At 34.3% G+C, this 20807-nt stretch overlaps 1 protein-coding gene across 6 annotated transcripts; it reads left to right on the top strand.

Annotated features, from left to right (window-relative positions):
* Positions 1–2622: 2622 nt before the first annotated feature.
* LOC110719316 lies at positions 2623–19375 on the top strand. Of its 6 annotated transcripts, XM_021898242.1 has the most exons (14): positions 2625–2837; positions 7229–7529; positions 8886–9104; positions 9198–9290; positions 9533–9670; positions 11507–12205; positions 12708–13005; positions 13099–13287; positions 13593–13677; positions 13791–14541; positions 17078–17251; positions 17516–17802; positions 17983–18099; positions 18708–19375. In XM_021898242.1, exons 2-7 carry the CDS (start codon positions 7233–7235, stop codon positions 12834–12836), a joined length of 1575 nt encoding a protein of 524 aa, XP_021753934.1. In that variant the 5' UTR covers positions 2625–2837; positions 7229–7232; the 3' UTR covers positions 12837–13005; positions 13099–13287; positions 13593–13677; positions 13791–14541; positions 17078–17251; positions 17516–17802; positions 17983–18099; positions 18708–19375. The 6 variants fall into 6 exon arrangements, with proteins under 6 accessions (XP_021753945.1, XP_021753925.1, XP_021753934.1 ...); XM_021898246.1 differs by lacking the exons at positions 13593–13677; positions 13791–14541; positions 17078–17251; ... (1 more) ...; positions 17983–18099; positions 18708–19375 and adding an exon at positions 13390–13494; XM_021898233.1 differs by lacking the exons at positions 9198–9290; positions 9533–9670; positions 13099–13287; ... (4 more) ...; positions 17983–18099; positions 18708–19375 and adding exons at positions 10957–11049; positions 11280–11417; positions 12338–12604 and having other exon boundaries at positions 2624–2837; positions 12708–12796.
* The last annotated feature ends 1432 nt before the right edge of the window (positions 19376–20807 follow it).

Raw genomic sequence — 20807 nt, 5'->3', positions numbered from 1 at the left:
ATGCAGCCGGCGGGATGTAACCTTGAGGGTTGATCCATAGATGAGGCTTTATATTCAACTTCTTTAAGGTTTCTCTGCCACTCTCATCATCTCTACTATTATTTATATATAAAAGAGTTCCTAATAAAATATCGGACACATTCTTTTCGATGTGCCTAACATCTAAATTATGTCTAAGAGGATTATGCTCCCAATACTCTAATTCAAAAAATATACTTTTCTTTTTCCATAGATTATCATCACCATCTGGATCCCAATCATCATCAAGTTCATTGGAAGCTTTCCTAACCTTTTTTTAGGAACCTTTTTTTACTTCCCATATACATACTCTACCCCTTCTTATTGCTTTAAACTTTGGCCCCGCTGGTACGAATCGGAGCAATACCATATTCTTCTTCCCCATCAACACAAATTAGCTTGTGAACGATATGGGTGATCGATAGGCAGCCATTTTCGATACCCTAGGTAGATAATTTTGCCACCAAATCTATCTGAATACGTGGAATGCGTGCAAGAAGGACAAGCTTTGTAGCCTTTTTTACTCCAACTTGAAAACATGGGATACGCCAGAAAGTCATTAATAGTAGAGTGTAGGGCTACTCGCATTTTAAAGTTTCTTCCACTATAAGAATCAAAAGCATCAACACCTTCCCAAAAAAAATTCAATTCACGGATTAGTGGTTGCAAGTACACATCAATATCCATACCGGGACCAAATTTACCAGGAATAATTATAGAAAGAATAAAGGATGATGATTTCATGCAAAGCCATGGTGGTAAATTATAGGGAATAATGACCACCGGCCATGTGCTATAATTTATATTCATAAGACGACATGGATTAAAACCGTCACTCGCTAGGCCCAATCTAACACTGCGAATATCAACGGAAAACTCTGTATATTATTTATCAAATTTTTTCCAAGCCTCACCATCAGCAGGGTGTCGTAGAATCTTATCATCCTTACGATTAAAGTGACATCTCATGTCCTCTTCTGTTTTAGATGACATGTAAAGCCTCTTTAATCTAGGGATAAGGGGAAAGTACCGCATTACTTTAGCTGCCTCGCCTTTCTTACATGCTTCTTTTCCTTTCTCATTTACATCACCCTCCTTTCCTTTCACACTTTTCCACCTTGATGTATGGCATACATGACACTCACTTTTATCCTCAAATTCGCCCCAATATAACATGAAATCATTTGGACATGCATGGATTTTCTCATATCCTAAACCCAAATCATTTATTATCTTCATGCCTTCATAATAAGACTATAGAAATCCTTAATAATTGGAAATGCGTCAATTAGAAGTTCAAGCAATTTATTAAATGACTCAACAAACCAATGAAACATAAACTTTAGCTGAAACAAGTGCAATAGAAATAATAGTTTTGAAAAAGTAGTATACCCCTCATACAAGCCTTTTTCAGAAGCTTCCATGAGATGTTTATACTTTGCCTGTTCTTAATTTGAGAAAGTTGATTGATACTCATCATCTACCTCGCGATTTATGGTAAAATCCTCATCCATGCCATATGAATTGTCATCTTCATTAATTGGTTCAATTGAGGTTTGTCGGTTGGTTGTGTATTAACTCTAACATCTACTTTTAGTAACCCGTCCATATCATCTCGACCTACTTCCTTTGCTAGATCATTACTTAGATCGTAGGTCTTACTCCATATTTACAATGAAATATCCAATTTCTATAGTTTTTATAAAAACCATAAAATAAAATATGCCCTCCTACTTCTTCTACATAATTCGCTTTATTTAACTTGCACTTATTACATGGGCATTTAGTTTCCCATGAATTTGGTAAAAGAGTCTCTTTAGCAAGTTTCAAGAATTTCATGCAATCTTTATAATAACTAGGATCACCTCTTGGTAAATCAATCCAACTAGTATACATGTCTACAAAGAAGTATATAGTTAATTATAAACAATGACATTATATAAAAAAATCATTTTACAAGCATCCATCACTACTACAAAAAAGGCCTTAGAGAACTGTTAGGATAGGCTTTATAGATCGCCTTAGGGGCGTTCTTCCGCTAAGCGATGTATAAAGTATAGAGAACGGGTCGTGTAGGGGTTTTATATAATAACAAATAGAGAATGGTTGTTAGTCACAACCGTTCTTTTTTCCCTTCTTAAATTCGTACACCAAGGAAGGAATATAGAACGGTTTAGGCCACTTAACCATTCTATATTGCATTACAATAGAGAACGGTTAAGTTAGATAACAGTTCTCTAATTTGTTTTTTAAAAAAAAAAATCCGGCCATATGTATTTTATACCGTATTATTCTTGTATTTTAATAATCTAACACCAAACACTAGATTAAAGATCGCAAAATATAGAACGGTTATCAAAGATAGGCGTTCTCCAGAAGAATATAGAACGTATTTATATAAGAGGCGTCCTGTATGTAAATACATATGGAACGGTTAGCATAGTTAACCGTTCTCTATTTTTTACTCTAAAATATCTTTAAAAAATAATTAATTATTATAGATGATATAGAACGATCCCCTTGACAACCATTTTGTATTGTATTAATTAATTTTTTTTTATTAGGAGGAAAAAATATACACAGTAATAATTTGCCCAAATTAATTAAAGCGGCTAAAAGGAATTGAAAAGCGCGCTCCTCTTTTCACTTTCAGTTTCACATTCTTTTATCGATCACTTTCACTTTAACTATAGCTTAAAAAAATACTGCTTGTTTATTGCTTTCGTGAAACCTCCACCACTATCATAACTTCAGCTGCTGACTCACCGCCGCACCACCGATTGCCGCACAACTTCTGAGCGCCGCACCACTCCTCTGAGGTAGGTTCGAAGCTTCTTGTTATAGAGTAATTGAATTTTCATTATTTGTCAATTGAACTGCATGCATCATTCGAAATATGAAGGAAACATAATTAAATTCATAGTTTTCATCTATTAAATTAATTTGCAATTTGAATTTTAGGTGATAGAAAAAAAACTTAAAAGTTCTAATTTTAGGGTTAAATTCAATTGATTGTTTGTATGCAAATATTTCAGTTGAATTGCAGTAAGTTCAATCAAATTCCCCTTAATTTTGTCGAATTACATTTATTTCAATAGTAATCAAAATAATTATAGCCAAATTAATCATACCTAAGTTCAATTTAGAACCCTAATCACATAAAGAAAGAGGGGTAGGGGAAATTGATTACCACTGGATTATTGAATTGTGCTCTATTAATTTCAAATACTCTGCAATAAATTTTAGAAATATTGATTCGCTTTGCTTTTTCTTTCATAAAAGGGTTGGTTATGAGATCTTGTGATTGAAACTATGTGATGATAAAATCTGATTCTAGTAATGTATAAGAGTAGTCATGGTTTTCACTATGCTTGCAATGATGAGTAAGGAGTGTGTTTTTGTGGAATTTGTGTAGCAGATTGTGAAGAGAGAAGAGAGAGGGAATCATAATACGTGGACTGTGGTACTGAATTTATATTATTGGCTTTTTATGGGGTTGTTGCATGTATATTAAATATTGGTAAAGGTGGGGCCTCGTATCAATATATCTTTCACTTTAGAACAATGTTGGGCACAATTGACTTGATAAAGTTCGCATAACAAAGATGGTCCAATAATTACATTATATGAAAACACATTATAATATTGTATCATTAATCTGCACCAATAAAAGAGATTCTTATACTTTAGTAGTTGCAGAGCTTAAATAAATTGTTATTTACATGTAAAAGTGAGTTTATTAGGTTGTTTTTATTTATATTGTTGTAGGCATTAACTATTGTAGTGTATGTTAAAATTATATCCATAAGTATATAGCAGTTATGTTTGTGACTTGTGTGTGTTTATTTTTATTTTTAACTTTCTAGATTGTAGAAATGGACCGAACTTGGATAACCACAAAAAAATTAGGGGATCCAGAATATGAAGCTGGAGTTATGGAATTTATTAAATTCGCTTTGGAAAATAATAGTGAAGGGCGTGATAAATTGCCATGTCCTTGTTACATCTTCCATAATCTTATGTATCACAAAGCTGATGTGATACTTAATCATTTGAGTAAAAGGCAATTTGATAGAACATATACTTGCTGGCATCGTCATGGTGAAAAAAAGGAAGAAATTTCAAGCAAGGATGCTCAAGGCCATAATACCGATGAGGGTAACGAATTAGAGGACATGACGAGTCAATTCGTACACAGAGTAGATTATGATCCCAATGCGATGGAAAATTGTTGAGTGATTCTGAGAAGCCTTTATATGAAGGGTGTAAGTACCCAAAGCTATCAGCTTCACTTCAGATATACAATTTAAAGGTGGGTCATAGTTGGACAGATAAGAGTTTTACAGCATTACTTAAGTTCTTGATAGATGTCCTTCCATCTGATAATGTTTTGCCAAAGAATACATATAGGGAAAAAAACATTATGCACAATGGGTTTGCGTTATGAAAAAATTCATACGTGTCCTAACGATTGCATACTTTATCGAAATGAAAATGAATCAGCAATGAGTTGCCCAGAGTGTAATCTCTCAAGGTACAAGAAAAAGGAAAGAGTGCCGGCTAAGGTTTTGTGGTATTTTCCAATTATTCCTAGGTTTAAACGGATGTATTCAGACCCGGTAGATGTAGAGAAGTTGACATGGCATAAATTTGGTCGGAAAAAGGATGGGTTACTTAAACACCCGGCTGACTCACCGCAATGGAGATTTATTGATGGACAATTCCCTGATTTTGGTAGTGAAGAACAAAACCTACGCCTTGGGTTGTCTACTGATGGTATGAATCCATATAGTTCCTTTAGTAGCATCCATAGTACATGGCCAGTCATGCTAGTGGCTTATAACTTACCTCCTTCGCTATGCATGAAAAGAAAGTACATTATGTTGTCAATGCTTATTTCTGGACCTAAAAAACCAGGAAATGACATCGATGTGTATTTGGCACCTCTCATTGACGACTTAAAAGTTGTTGTGGGAAGAAGGTGTAGAAGTGTTTGATGCTAATCGGAATGAAATGTTCAATTTAAGAGCAATGTTATTTTGCACCATACAAGATTATCCAGCATATGGTAATCTTTCTGGCTATTCTGTAAAAGGGGAAGGTGGTTGTCCTATATGTGAAGATGGTTGGAAAGGTAAATGGTTATTGGCATCTAGAAAGACGGTCTACTATGCTCATCGTCCATTTCTTCCTTTGGATCATAAGTATCGTTGAATGAAGAAAGCTTTTAATGGGGAACAAAATTTCGAAAGTCGCCCAAAAGTCTTTACTAGCCAAGAAGTATTTGAAAAGGTGAAAGACATTCAACTTACTTTTGGCAAGTTAAAGAAAAATAAAGATGCCATTCCTAAGAAAGGGTACAAGAAGTGTTGTGATTTTTGGCGTCTTCCTTATTGGAGATTTCTCTTTGTCCGACATTCTCTGGATATTATGCATATCGAAAAGAATGTGTTTGATAGTTTGATTGGCACACTATTGAATATCTCAGGAAAGACAAAAGACGGTGTTAATGCTTGACTTGACTTGAAGGAAATAAATATGAGAAATGAGCTCCATGCCGTTGAGACTGGAAAACGGGACTATTTTCCACCAGCTGCTTATACACTGTCTAAGAAGGAGAAAGTTGAGCTTTGTGCATCCTTAGCCGGAGTTAAAGTGCCTGAGGGTTATTCCTCAAACATTTCTTCTCTTGTTTCAATGGAGAATTTGAAACTCGTGGGTTTGAAGTCTCATGACTGCGATGTTCTTATGCAAGATCTCTAACCTATTGCTATTCGTTCTATTTTGCCATAAAATTTACGATATGCCATTATTAGGTTATGTCTTTTCTTTAAGCCAATCTACAGTAAAGTCATCAATCCAAAAGATTTGGATTCCTTAGAAACTGAAATTGCTGTTATTTTGTGTCAATTAGAGATGTACTTTCCCCCGGGTTTTTTTTTATGTAATGATACGTTTGTCGGTTCATTTGGTAAGGGAGATTAGATTTTGTGGTCCCGTGCACAATAGAGCTCAATGGGCCTTCGAAAGATATAAGGGGTATGTTAAGAATGCTTATCGACCTGAGGCTTGTATCGCTGAGAGAATGCTTTATGAGTTAGCTATGGAATATTGCCTTGAAAGTTTAGGAGATATGAGGACAGTAGGGATTTCTACTTCTCGACACAGTGACACACTTTAGGGTAAGGGAACCATAGGTCGTAGAGAACTTGACTTGTCTCCTGAAAAGTGGCACATGGTCCACACATATATTCTTTTCAATGAAGATGAAATTGCACCGTATATTAATAGACATATGACTTTTTTGAAGATGCATAATCGAAAGGCTAGCTCCAAAGCTTTGGCTACTGAACAAAGTAAAACATTTCATCTTTGTCTCAAGGATCAAGTATTGAAAGAGATCAAAAATTCCCCACAAAATATTTCTGACCGACTTAGGAGTTTAGCTAATGGTCCTGATTTCTCTGCCTCATTTTTCTCTAGTTATGCCCTTAATGGCTACACTGTTTATACTAGGGACCAAGATGATAAAAGCACTATGCAAAACAGCGGGGTATGTGTTGAAGCAGAAGCGATGCATTTGTCTAGTGCTAAAGATAATCGACTTGTTTATAGCAAAATGCAGTATTATGGGGTAATTGAAGAGATATGTGAGTTGCATTATATGGGTTTTTCGATACCTATTTTTGGTTGCAAATGGGCTGACAATAATAACAATGTTGTATGCGATGGTTTAGGGCATACTACTATGAATCTCAACAAGATAGGTCATACAGAAGATCCATACATTTTAGCTAGTCAAGCTAAACAAGTGTTTTATGTTACTGACCCGTGTGATAAAAGGAAATCAGTTGTTGTCACATCGAAACCTCGATATGTCATTGATGACAATGATGACAATATTTCTTATGAGGAGAGGTCTACCCCTAGTGAGGTACAAAATGTGGATGATAGTCTTGATTATACAACATACATACGTAGTGATCATGAGGAAGGGACTTGGCATGACAAAAAAATAGTGATGCTAATAATCGACCTAAAATGCGACGTCGTACAGGTTATTATGCTACTAAAAAATCTTATTTTTGTGGTTCTTGTATTGAAATTTATAATCTGTTCTTGATATAAAGTTTTTAGACAGATGCTTTATTTTATTTGGTTTTAATGACAATTCTTAGAGATGATTTCTAATATATTTTTATGTTTGCAGGTTGATGTCGAAAAAGAGAAAGCAAGCAAGTGCTAATGAGGCCTCTGAAACTGGCGAGGCTGAAGAATCTGCTGAGTGTGAGAATCGAAGGGGTCGTACAATTGCTGTAGTAGTTGGAAAAGCAATTCTGAGTGGCGTCAAAATCCCCTTGGAATGGAATCACAAAGTGCCAATTGGGGAAAATAGATATATCTTTTCATCATACATTGGTGTAGTTGTTTGTGAAAGAGTGAATATAAATTATCGCGACTGGGAGGAAGTTCCGAAAGAAGTTATTGATGACCTCTATAAATTCATTACGGTAAGATTAAAGGCTTTTTTATTACTTCCATGATCATGAGTTAGTTGCAGAATTGGAGAATACTTTGTTCTGTTGTTTGTAGACTGTGAATTGAAGAATCTGGTAGGGTTGGATTTCTTTTTTTTTTTTTTTTGTTTTTCCCCATGAAATTCCCATATCTTCTTAATGCTAACACATTGATTTAAACTTTGTGCCTTTTTAGTGAAATTTTAAAAAAATCTGGTTCATTTCAATGCCATTGCCACCATTGAGACTGACCGCATGTAATGACTGGTAGCTAATAGCCATTGTGATGTTCTTTCTTAACTCTTGACTAGAAATACAGTCACATGTGCCATGTTTGAATATAGCTACAAGTACATGTGGTTTCTGTTCCTGCTCTAATAGCTTGCCAACAATAAGAGCTCCCTCCACACCAACTTTTTTAGCAATGGTGTAAACAGGGGTCTGCAATATAATGATAAATAGAATCATTTAGGATGATAGTATTGATAAAATCTAATCTGTCAGAGATAATAACATATTCAGCCATGCTCCAATTGTAGCAGCAACACGAGGAACAGGCCTTTTATCCATGGCAAGCAATTTTAGAGCATATGTCCTGATAGAAAACTCCAATTTAAATTACTCACCACAACAGCAGAAGCAAAAGTGAGGGATTTATCTGATGTATCAAAAGCTACATTTTTTTTGAAACCTATCAAAAGCTACATTACTAAGCCATTCAAAAACAAATAAAGTAAACTTGTAATAACAAATTACAAGTATTACCAGTTTAAATCTGATGTTCTGACTCACAAGTTTATCTAATGTTCTGACTCACAGAGTGAAGGATTTTTGTGCTTGTTTGTGTTCATCCCACTTGTATGCTTATATGTAAATAAGTACAGGAGGCTATTGTGCATACGCATGCTGGGATGATTCTTCCCACTTGTTTGTCCAGTGATGTGATAGGTGGGAACTGAAGGCTGTTGAAGATATCTGGTGGGGTTTAAAGCTTGCTAGAGAGGCTGGCTGATGAAAATAATCATAGAGTGATTCACAGTTGGTTATCCAGGCTTTGAAAACAGCTCGGAGGGAAGGTTCGTTCCATTTAATCATTGATGAGATTCTAGTTCGTTCCATTTCATCATTGATGATATTATTGATGTAGCTGAATCTGATTTATCTACGTAATTTCTCCTTGATGGGGTTCCTAAAACAAAAAGATGAAAAAAAAAAGAAAATCAAGACTGCATTGTGGCTTCCAGAGAATGATCAAGCCTCAAAAAAGCTTGTTTATTCGAATTCGGGTATTGTTTTGATATATGAATTTAGGTATTGTCATATCTAATATCTTTTATTTGAATTGTGCAGAGAGGATTTATAGTGCCGGAAGAACGTAGAAATTATGTATTAGGGAGAGCTTCAATCCGGTGGAGAGCTTTCAAGGCCAGATTAAGAAAGGATTGGATGTACGACACCAAGGGAGTAAATCCAAATGTGATAATAAAGAAGCCACCTTCGATATATCCATTAATAACACAAGCTGATTGGACCAAGTTCATTGAAACATATACTGATGATGCGTTTAAGGTAATCTTTGAATTATAGCCCATAACTAATCATAGTTATGAAAAAACCTTTGAAAACTGGGAATTAATTGTATGTACATTATTATATTGAAAGGAACTAAGTGACAAGAATCGAAAGAGGGCGAAAATGAATACTTCAAGATATCGAGGAGGTCAAAAAGGGCACTTGTATTATGAACAAGAGATTGTAAGTTTAGAAATGATTATGTCAGATTTTTTTGTTGATTTTTTGTAAGGAATAACAGTAAATAATCAATTAATGGATGACTTTCCGTTGTTAAATGGCGTTGTGTTATATGTATTGTCAGGCTGCTGAACTGAAATGATTATGTCAGATTTTTTGTTGAACTTTTTTAGGAATAACAGTAAATAATCAATTAAGGGATGACTTTTAGTTGTTAAATGGCATTGTGTTATATGTATTGTCAGGCTGCTGAACTTCAGAAACAAGGAGTGCAAGTTAGAGACGTGCCTCGACATTTGGTTTGGATAAGAGCTCATTCCAAACAAAAAGATGGTGCAATGACCTTTGACAATCCTGCTGATTTTGAAATAGCTCAAACAATTGTGAGTTTGTTTCTACTTTTGAATCAAATAAATTATTTGGCTATAATAGAGTACACTACCTTAATTAGGTTGTTTATTATTGATGTCAGAAAGTATTGGAGGCTCAACAATCCAAGGAGAAATTGAGGCCACTGGCCGGAATGATATCCTTGCGAGAGCATTAAAGAATCCTGAACATGGTGGTTGTGTTAGGGGCGTTGGGTCGGGTGTTACAAATAAGTTGTACTTTTGCTATAACAAACCATTACCACAAAGTCAATTGCAATCAGATCTCAAGTGTCTCAAATCAAAATTAGAAAATGTGGTTAACACACAAAATTTGCTGTTGTCTTACTTAATGTCAAGTGGTCAGGTTAACGTGGAGCAATTGATAGAACTTGGTGATTCAAATGGAAACCAAGTTGCCCATCAGTTAGCGGGTATCCAAGCTGGTGGATCTGGTGGCCAAGGTTTAGATGGCCTTGGCTTGGGTCGTGACAGTTGGCTTCAAGGTCTTAGCTTCCAACTTGCCTCAGAGCAAAACAAAGTTACATACCCATCAGTTAGCAAGTGTCCAAAAGGGTGGTTCTGGTGATGAAGAGTTAGATGATCATTTAGATGTCTTTGGCTCCAAAGGTGACCAAGGGTTTCGAGGTTTCAACTTCCAAGACCAGAATTTTCAAGCATGTGAGGTTCAACCCGAGCCATACCATGTTGCGTGGCCTGAGGAGGAATATGTGCTAGAAAATGAGAATTTGGAAACGCATGTACTCAATAATGAACAAGACATTACTGGCCAACCATTTCCAAAGGTAACATTATTTCATAATACTTATATGTTTGATGTAAGTATATATATCCTAGATTCTTCTGATGGTGTTAAATTATAGACTACTACATCTTATCAAACCACAAAAAGTTTATTAATACCATAATCCATATTTAGGGAGTTGATAGTCTTTGTTCCTTGGCAATTAAGAGTGACAAAGGGGTCGATATAGTTGCTATTGGAGAAGTGTTTGTTGGGATGGAAGGATAAGTTGTCAAGCATCATTTCAAGCCTGTCCCAAGTGGTCATTATCGAGTTTGTGTTAAAGAAGAAATCAACCCAAATGCACCTCTGCCATCTCCTGAAAGGGAGATAAGATTCATTTGTCAAACTTTAAATTATTATTTAATATGGCCTTCTCACTTGGTTTTTCCTATAAAGAAGGTAAAATTCAGTTTTAAATTATAATTATCTGTCACATTATGAAAAAACCTTTGAAAACTGGGAATTAATTGTTTGCACATTATTATATTGAAAGGTACTAAGTGACAAGAATCGAGAGAGGGCGAAAATGAACACTTCAAGATATCGAGGAGGTCGAAAAGGGTACTTGTATTATGAACAAGAGATTGTAAGTTTAGAAATGATTATGTCAGATTTTTTGTTGATTTTTTAAGGAGTAACAGTAAATAATCAATTAAGGGAAGACTTTTAGTTGTTAAATGGCATTGTGTTATTTATATTGTCAGGCTGCTGATTATGTCAGATTTTTTGTTGATTTTTTTTAAGGAATAACAATAAATAATCAATTAAGGGAAGACTTTTAGTTGTTAAATGGCATTGTGTTATCTGTATTGTCAGGCTGCTGAACTTCAAAAACAAGGAGTGCAAGTTAGAGACGTGCCTCGACATTTGGTTTGGATAAGAGCTCATTCCAGACAAAAAGATGGTGCAATGACCTTTGACAATCCTGATGATTTTGAAATAGCTCAAACAATTGTGAGTTTGTTTCTACTTTTGAATCAAATAAATTATTTGGCTATAATAGATTACACTACCTTAATTAGGTTGTTTATTATTGATGTCAGAAATCATTGGAGGCTCAACAAATCCAAGGAGAAATTGAGGCCACTGGCCGGAATGTTATCCTAGCGAGAGCATTAAAGAATCCTAAACATGGTGGTTGTGTTAGGGGCGTTGGGTCGGGTGTTACAAATAAGATGTACTTTGGCTACAACAAACCATTACCACAAAGTCAATTACAATCAAATCTTAAGTGTCTCAAATCAAAATTAGAAAATGTGGTTAACACACAAAATTTGTTATTGTCTTACTTAATGTCAAGTGGTCAGGTTAACGTGGAGCAATTGAAAGAACTTGGTGATTCAAATGGAAACCAAGTTGCCCACCAGTTAGCGGGTATCCAAGCTGGTGGATCTGGTGGCCAAGGTTTAGATGGCCTTGTCTTGGGTCGTGACAGTTGGCTTCAAGGTCTTGGCTTCCAACTTGCCTCAGAGCAAAACAAAGTTACCCATCAGTTAGCAAGTGTCCAAAAGGGTGGTTCTGGTGGTGAAGAGTTAGATGATCATTTAGATGTCTTTGGCTCCAAAGGTGACCAAGGGGTTCGAGGTTTCAACTTCCAAGAGCAGAATGTTCAAGCGTTTGAGGTTCAACCCGAGCCATACCATGTTGCGTGGCATGAGAAGGAATATGTGCCAGAAAATGAGAATTTGGAAACGCATGTACTCAATAATGAACAAGACATTACTGGCCAACCATTTCCAAAGGTAACATTATTTCATAATACTTATGTTTGATGTAAGTACATATATCCTAGATTCTTCTGATGGTGTTAAATTATAGACTACTACATCTTATCAATCCACAAAAGGTCTATTAATACCATAATCCATATTTAGGGAGTTGATAGTCTTTGTTCCTTGGCAATTAAGAGTGACAAAGGGGTCGATATAGTTGCTATTAGAGAAGTGTATGTTGGGATGGAAGGAGAAGTTGTCAAGCATCATTTTAAGCCCGTCCCAAGTGGTCATTATTGAGTTTGTGTTAAAGAAGAAATCAACCCAAATGCACCTCTGCCATGTCCTGAAGGGGAGATAAGATTCATTTGTCAAACTTTAAATTATTATTTAATATGCCCTTCTCACTTGGTTTTTCCTATAAAAAAGGTAAAATTCACTTTTAAATTATAATTATCTGTCACATTATATAACTACGATCATCCTGATTTTTTTTTTTTACTGATTTTTTTTCCTGTGATTATATGACAAGGCTGATAAGCAAGTCCCTAAAGAAATCACTGCACCATCTCCACACTCGCCATCATCACAATCATCATGCACTCGAAAGTACACAATAACTCATGCTGATAAGTTGAAGTTGACTTCTAATTTGGTTTGAGTATTTAAGGATGTGGCTATTGCAATGAAAACGAGCGGTAAAACTAAATCTTTTACAGTTTTGGCTAGAGTGTTTCAAAATGAGCAATGTGTTACCCTTGATTATGAAGACATGCTTGACTGGTGCTTCCAAAGAGAGATAAATTGTCACACATGTCAATTTTAATGATGTAAGTGTTGTATCCTTTGCCATTTCTAGGTTAAATTTAGAACGCTTTTTGATTAATGAGCTAATAAATTTAAATGAATATTTGCTATGCAAGGTATATGAGTGAGATTGTTCATATAGAAGGTATCTCAGGGTTGTATGGATTTTGTGATTGCAACTATCTATCCCCGTATGCTCCAACGGTAGAAAAAGACGATGATCGATGTGACTATCTAGCTAGGCTATTTTCATGTAATGATGCCAAAAACAAAAATCAGCTCTTCTTTGCCCCGTTTTATGAGGAGTAAGTGCATATGAGTCTATCACATATTTTTTATTAGTTTTATTTCTAATTCCTTTTAAACATTCATTATTGTATTTGAATTTATTGTTTTAATCAATATAGTGGACATTGGATAATGGCTGTTATTTGTCCATGGGTTGGTTTGGTGCATTGGCTAGATCCCACGGGAGTAAAAGATGAACCTCCCAAATTTGCTCAAACAATAATCAACAATTATGTGCTAGATTACTTATTTTGTTACATGTTAACTTCTTTTTATGAAAGTATTTCAATACTATTACTCTAATATTTTGATAATTACTTAGGGAAATGATCAATTTTAGCGCGGAACATCGAAAGGATATCACAAAAATAAAGAAGAAACCTTACATTAAATGGATAAGCATAGAGGTATTTGTATCTTTAATATAATTTTGCAATGCTTAGTACATAATATATGTTGATACATTATATATAACTAGGTGTTTGATTTAACCATCCCCTTTTTTTATGGTTTGTATTAGTGTCCTCGTCAAGCTAATGGCTCTAGTGATAGTGGATATTACGTTTGTCGCTACATGATTGAGACAGTTGAATCTAGGCAAATGATCATCCCCGACAAGGTACGACATTTAGTTTTAATCTATTTTAAGTAGCTGATGCACACATCTGACTATACTCTCTAAAATTTGTAGTTTTTGCACAATTATCACTACAAGAAAAAGGTGAATTAGCAACTGATTTTGCGACTACCATAATAATTAGTTGCAAAAATAATTTTAGCGTCTGAATAAGACAAGTAGTCGCAAATTTTGCAACCGAATTTGTAGTAGTTGTTATGCGGTCGTTAATTAGCAACTAATTTTTGCAACTACAATAATAATCATTTGTAAAATATATTTTTGCGACTGAAAAAAACGAGTTGTCGCAAAATTTGCAACCGAATTTATAATAGTTGCTATGCGGTTGCTAATCTACGACGCTCTTATAATAATTTGCAACTAACACGGTAGTCGCTACTATTATTTTTAATATTTATTAAAAAGAAATAATAATAAAAAACCCTTAGTATAATAAAAAAAACCCTTATTCCTCCAAAATAAAAAAAAAAACAAGTTATTGCCGCCAAAAAACAAGAATTATCATCCGTATTCACCGTAAAAAAAAGAGTATCATACTCTTCCTCAAAAAAAAAAAAAGTTTAGAACCTCAAAGCAAGCCAGCCATCACCGTCGTCTTCCTCTGCTGCTGTTGCGCCACCACCACTTCACCCAGGTTAGTACGCGTTCTTCTTCTTCCTACCTTCCATTCAATCTTTCTCTTACTGCATTATGTCAATTGCAAATTTTAGGTTTATCTTTGAGTTTTTTGTCCAATTTTTTATTTTAATTTTTTTTCAATTGCGAATTGATATTAATCTGATTATTGATTGAATTGCAAATTGGTTTTAATCTGATAATTTCACAGATTCGAGAATTATTCTTGAAAGTTTGGTCGAATTAAGTAACTAGAATTAGGAATTAGTATTTCTCATTTATGTTTATGGGTTATTAGGGGCTATTCTTGAAAATAATACGTAATAAGTTAGTAGAATTAGGAATTGCGAATTTTAGGGTTTATTGAGTTTTTTTGTTCAATTTTTTATTTTAATTTGGTTTCTATTGCAAATTGCGAATCCAGAAATATAATAAACTACTGGAAAGTCCATACTTTTCACCAAGCAAAACCCCCCAAATGTCTATTGTTCACCTGCAGTTTGATTTTAGTGTTACAGTGATCTCGGCCTTTGAATCCTCCCAACACCATAGCAACAAATATTTGATTCAAAACATGGTAATGCAGACTAGACTTTATGGTGGAGCCTTGGAGGACTGGAATTCTTCGATTATTGTTGTCAAAATTTGACTTAGTAAACAGACGAACAATTGCTTTAAGAATATATAACCTACATAATTCTTTTTTTTATTATTATTATTATTATATACACCTGCATAAATCATTTGCATACTGAGGAACCTAGTTCTATCGAATACATGAGTTCTTGCTTGAAAGGAGGCGAATCATATGCAGATCTCTAATTTTCCAAAGAAGTTCCAGTCTTGTATGCATAAGGGCTTTGTAGTTTTTGTCATTTCAGACTCTTGCCTTAACAAGTTAGTAGGGAAGGAACAGAGAAACTTGTGGAGAGTGACAATAACATTGGGCTAGCTTCATGTCTTTTTATGTGTTATTTAACCATGAATTATCTTGTTTAGTTTAGGAATTCTTACTCTGTGTTTTCGAAAAAAAAAAATTATTATATTTTTATTAATGTATATGCACATGTATGTATCCAAGTACACGTTGGCTCTCTTTATTACCAAAAATAATAAAAATCAACGTATCATTTGTGGAATAAAGTAGAAAACATCAGTATAGATTTATTGTACATATTCACTGCAGGCCTGCAGCATTATTACCCCGTACTCTTGCAGTTTTGGTCTTGCTTTCTCACTTTCTGTTTTTGAAGTCAAAAACTTTGTTATGTACTTTCCTACTGTAATTATTCAACTGAAGATTAATGCTGTTGTTTTCCCTTTTATTTCCTAGTGTAATTATTTAACTGAAGATTAATGCTGCTGTTTTCCTTTTTATTGTTTTTTGTTTTTTTTTCTTACATACTGTCTTCACATTAGAGTTACAATTAAGCTTAGAGATTCATCAGTGTTCTCACCTCTTTCTCAAAACTTCAAGGAAAACAACCCACACTAGCATACTATTTTTTTATGTGGGGTCATGAATCAAAATCTGTCACATTGTTATCAGCATTCCTAGTTGTTATCTTCCATACTTTAGTGGCTGGTATTGGTTGAAGCTTTATTGAAATGGAAGGAATGGGCATTTAGGAACCAATTTATTGCTCGGTCTTAGCATTTTTGTCGTTGCAGTCTTTGTATTTGTCTGTTCTTCAGTAGCTTCAGTGGTCTAATTCAATTCATCTCTCTTTCTCTCAATGGCTTGTGTACATCAGGAACAATGCAGATATTGGTTCACAAATGTAGCAGTTAGATACTATAGATAACACAACACCTGCTACTTCAAATAAAAATCCAAATGTCTACATAAATTAATTTGAATACATATAATAACTTATGTTTCAGAATTTAGGCCTTTAAATAGGATACAGTTGTGTGAGTAAAATGTATAAAACAGAACAAAGAAATTGCATAAAACTTCAAGGAAAACAACCCTTACTAGCATACCATGTTTTTTAGATTTTTTAGTTGTACCCCTTGACAAAAACTGACTTAAAACCCTATATAATATTTTAAGATTATTTTTCTTATATTTTTCCTTAACACTAGATATCCTATTCTCATATATATAATGCTTCATATTGATGTATGTAGTTTCCGTTGTTCCGAAATTTTGTTTCTAGATTTGGTAAAATATATTGAGTTATACCTATCATTGTTTTGTTCTGCTTGTTTCACTATAAGCATATGCATATCGTGGATATCATACACTGATGCATTAAGTTTCTTTTTTTTTTTTTGTTCCTATTAAGTTTATTTTTTTTGTTTCTCTCTATTTATGTTGTCCCACCAAATGAATATTGAACACTTCTTTTTCCATTGTTTCAAAAATAAAGAAAAAGGATTGTGTATACACTATATGACTTAACTGCTGCACCTTTTCTTGCTTATCTTTCTTTTGTCTTCTAAGTAATTGCCTAAATAACAAAGTAACGTATATAATAATTAAGAATAAATTGCATATATAAGAAGACTATATTACATATGTGTGTATGATTAACAATGTCGTTTAGCAGTTAGGATCATGGAGAAACTGAATCGAAAATGGATGTATGAGAGATTAGAAGGTCGACTACTAAGAAAGGAGTTCACAATTGGCGTGCGAGGGTTTATTGATTTTGCTAAACAACACCGTTATTTTCAAGAATCTTCAAAGATCAGATGCCCTTGTTCAAAGTAATCTTTCATTTGTGAGTATAAACTTAGGTTACAGCTTACTAGAGTATTGATTCACAAGTTGCCCATGGTTTTCGTCATGCCAATATTTTAGTGTATCTTAATGAGATAGATCGTTAAACTTTGGTAGTTAATTGAGCTTTGGCTTATTATAATGTGTTGTGTAATATCCTGCACTCCTGTAGCCATATCAGGTTGTAAATTAGAAATAAAATTATTTATGTATAATATGCAATTTTGAGTTAAATTATAAACTTTACATGTTAATTCTAATGCAGCGTACATATACTTGGAGACCTGAGTTCGATGCTAAGGCTAGGAGAGAATTTGATAAAAAAGCTGGGGACTGACTTAGGGGCACATTGAACTAAGTTTACAAAATGGCTCTCCATAAACAAGTTAGTTTCATGACTGACACTGTTCGAGCTGAATTCATAAATAAGCGTAAGCATTTTGATTTTGTAAAACGTTCTAACCAAGCAAGTAACCGACCAAACATTAGAGAAGTTTGACCCTGGCCATCGCCAAGGTAGCGTATATACTCCTTAAGTGGTTAAAAAAAATGGTAAGTGTATGATTTTAGCAGCAAACTTATGATTTTTAATATAAGATAGAAGCAAGTAGAAACTTTTTAGCCACTAATATAGATGACTATAACTGGTCTTTATTACAATTGCTCTGTAGTATATGTCCCCCTATTTTTTGTTGTTTTTCTTTAAGTGCTAACAACTTCTTCTAATACAAGGCAAAGAAAAAGGATGGAATTTTACCAACTGCTGCTGAAGTCTATGAGAGCACTCATTCTGTTTGTGTGGGCAATGATGAAGTTGAATTGATGGGTGACAAGTCTCAAAAAGTCATGGTATGAGTATACTTCTATATTTTTCTAAGATTACAAAAAAATATATGGTAGTTAATGTTTGGAGATATTATGGATTGTTTATTTGTTTGTGTGATTGAGTTGGAGGATGAGAATGATTTGCCGGCATTAATCATATGATTAATGTGGTATGGCATAATGTGAATTGAAACAGGTTTATTTTGAAGTCATACCCTATAGGAGGGAATTCTTCAATTTACAAAGGAGACTGTCGAAATTTTTACTAATAACTGCTTACATAAACTATTTTGCTACAAGTGTTGCATCTTTTATTTTAAAAAAACAACGATAATAAAAATACCCCTAATCCTCTGTTCCCTAATAGTTGTACCTTTGTAATTTAGAACATCTATTAAGAGGTAAAATGACACTTTTACCCCTGATCCTCACATTCAGGAATTTCCAAACTATCACCACCCACCCTCAAATTAAATTAAATTGTGTTTTAGAAGTCCAAACTAGTTTTAGGCCCGGACGATGTCCCAAGTCATTGCTTGTATTTTTATTATAGTTGTTTTTATTTAAATGTATTTAGTTTATTTAAGTTTTAACATTTGAGATCATAGTTACTAATACATATCTTAATGCAGGGAGAATATATGGAAAAACTTGAGGAATATAAGAACAAAGGAATTGAGATAAACCCCGACAAAGTCTACTTGGAGGTTGTAGGTGGTCAAAAGAAAGGAAAAGTATACGGTTTAGGGAATGCTTCACAAATGTATTACAAGAGCGATCCTACTTCTCAATCTACTGCATCATCTTCCACTCCTTCCATGATTTCTCAATTAAGTTCTCAAGTTGAAGAACGAAAGAAGATGGCAGAAGAAAACAATAACAAGGTGGAGGAAAGCCAAAAAAATAGCGGCAGAGAGCTTAAAATGTGCTAAGGAATTCGTCGAAAATCATGAGATCGAAAAAGCTACATGGAAGAAGGAAAAATTAGCTATGCAAAAAACATTGCAGGAAATGGCATCACTTGTAAAACAAGTTTACCGTCCTTATAAGCCTCCTACGCCTGCAGTCACCCGCTCTCGTGATACAACTAAATGATTTTTATTTCTTTGGTGGTAATTTTACGAACAACTGGTCTTTTACATTGTCATTAGTTCTTATTTGAAGCAGCTTTTTTTATATGGGAAGTGACTTTTGGAACAATTAGTCATATGAGTTAAATATTGTTTTTTAATACATTGATACAAAATTGATTATATTTTGGATATTTGAATAAAATTAACATTTTGGTTATTTGAATTTATGCGTGGGTACCTTTTTTGTTTTGTGATTAATATTGGTAGTTGCTTGATTATGGTCTCAAATATTGATAGTTAGTCGCAAATATTTAGCGACTTCAAATTTGGTTTAGAGACTAATTGGTTAGTTGCAAAATCATTAGTCTTAGTAGTCGCTAATCTGTCACAAATAATTAGTTTTGTAGTCGCAAAAATTTGGTCTCGTATGTAGTTGCTAATCCGTCGCAAAAAACATTAGTCTCAATAGTCGCAAATCCGTCACAATAATACTAGTCTCCGTACTCGCAAAAGTTTAGTCTCGTAGCCGCAAAAATTTTGTCTTGCAGTCGCTAATCCGTCGCAAAAGTAGTCTTAAAACATTGATCTCTGTAGTTGCTAATCCGTTGCAAATAAATTACGACGGACAATAATTTAGTTGCTAAAATTTGAAATTTAATCGCTAAATGATAGTTGCAAAGGCATTGCAAATCTGTCGCTATATTTGCGACTGTTCAAAAATTAGTCGCAAAAATGGATTTGCGACGAGGTCTTTGGCAACGAACCAAAGTAGTTGCAAATCCGTCGCAAATCCATTTTTGCGACGGATTTGCGACTACTTTGGCCGTCTCTAATTACCCTTTTTCTTGTAGTGATGCTCTCTAAAATTACTGTTGGGCTCTACAATGGTGGGTCTAGGGTTGTTTTGAGATTTTATTTGTTGGGTTTTGATGGGAAATTTGTGAATGTACCTCAGTTTGTTTGTAGTCAAAATGGGGTTAGTTTTGATAGGAAATTGGGTGTGATTGTGGATGTAAGTCATGGGATGAAGGTTATGATTTCTGAAACGATTAATTATTTGGCTTTGTACTCAGCTTCAGGGGGGAAAGTATGGGTTTTTGGGGTGAAATTGATTAGGGATGGGAGGAGTTTGAGGTTTAGTGAAGTGTGCTGTGATTGATTGTAGGTTTGCAATTTCGTCGATTTGACTTTTGTTTGGGTTTTTGATCTTGGGGGAGATGAGAGGGGTTTGGGTTTTTGCATGTCTCAAACTCTTATAAAGTTATAGAAGGGAAACATTTTGGGATGTCCTACATTATCTTCACTTCCTCTGCCCTACTGAAATTCCAATCACTAGTACTGATAATTTGCAACCCCCCTTCCCTGAACAACGTTTTTTCTACTTGAACTACCCTCTAATAAGAATAACTTTCAAATAAGGGGTTTATTCATGTTGGTTAATAAACAGTTGTATTCGTTGATCCCCTCGATCGATCATTGCTCTCTATGATTTCAGTTCTTTGAGAAAAGTACGTGTTGTAACTTCTACTAATTATTTATAAATCATAATATTATAAATTCATGGCTTAGCTAGTAAATTAGAGTATATTAGTAAGTATTAGCATGAATGTAGTCTAGTTTATTCGAATGTATGTATCTCTGGTGTACAAAGGTTCCACC

This window comes from Chenopodium quinoa, unplaced genomic scaffold (assembly GCF_001683475.1).
Source record: "Chenopodium quinoa cultivar QQ74 unplaced genomic scaffold, ASM168347v1, whole genome shotgun sequence".
In the NCBI taxonomy this organism is placed as follows: Eukaryota; Viridiplantae; Streptophyta; class Magnoliopsida; order Caryophyllales; family Amaranthaceae; genus Chenopodium; species Chenopodium quinoa.
This window is presented reverse-complemented; position numbering and strand designations above follow the sequence as displayed.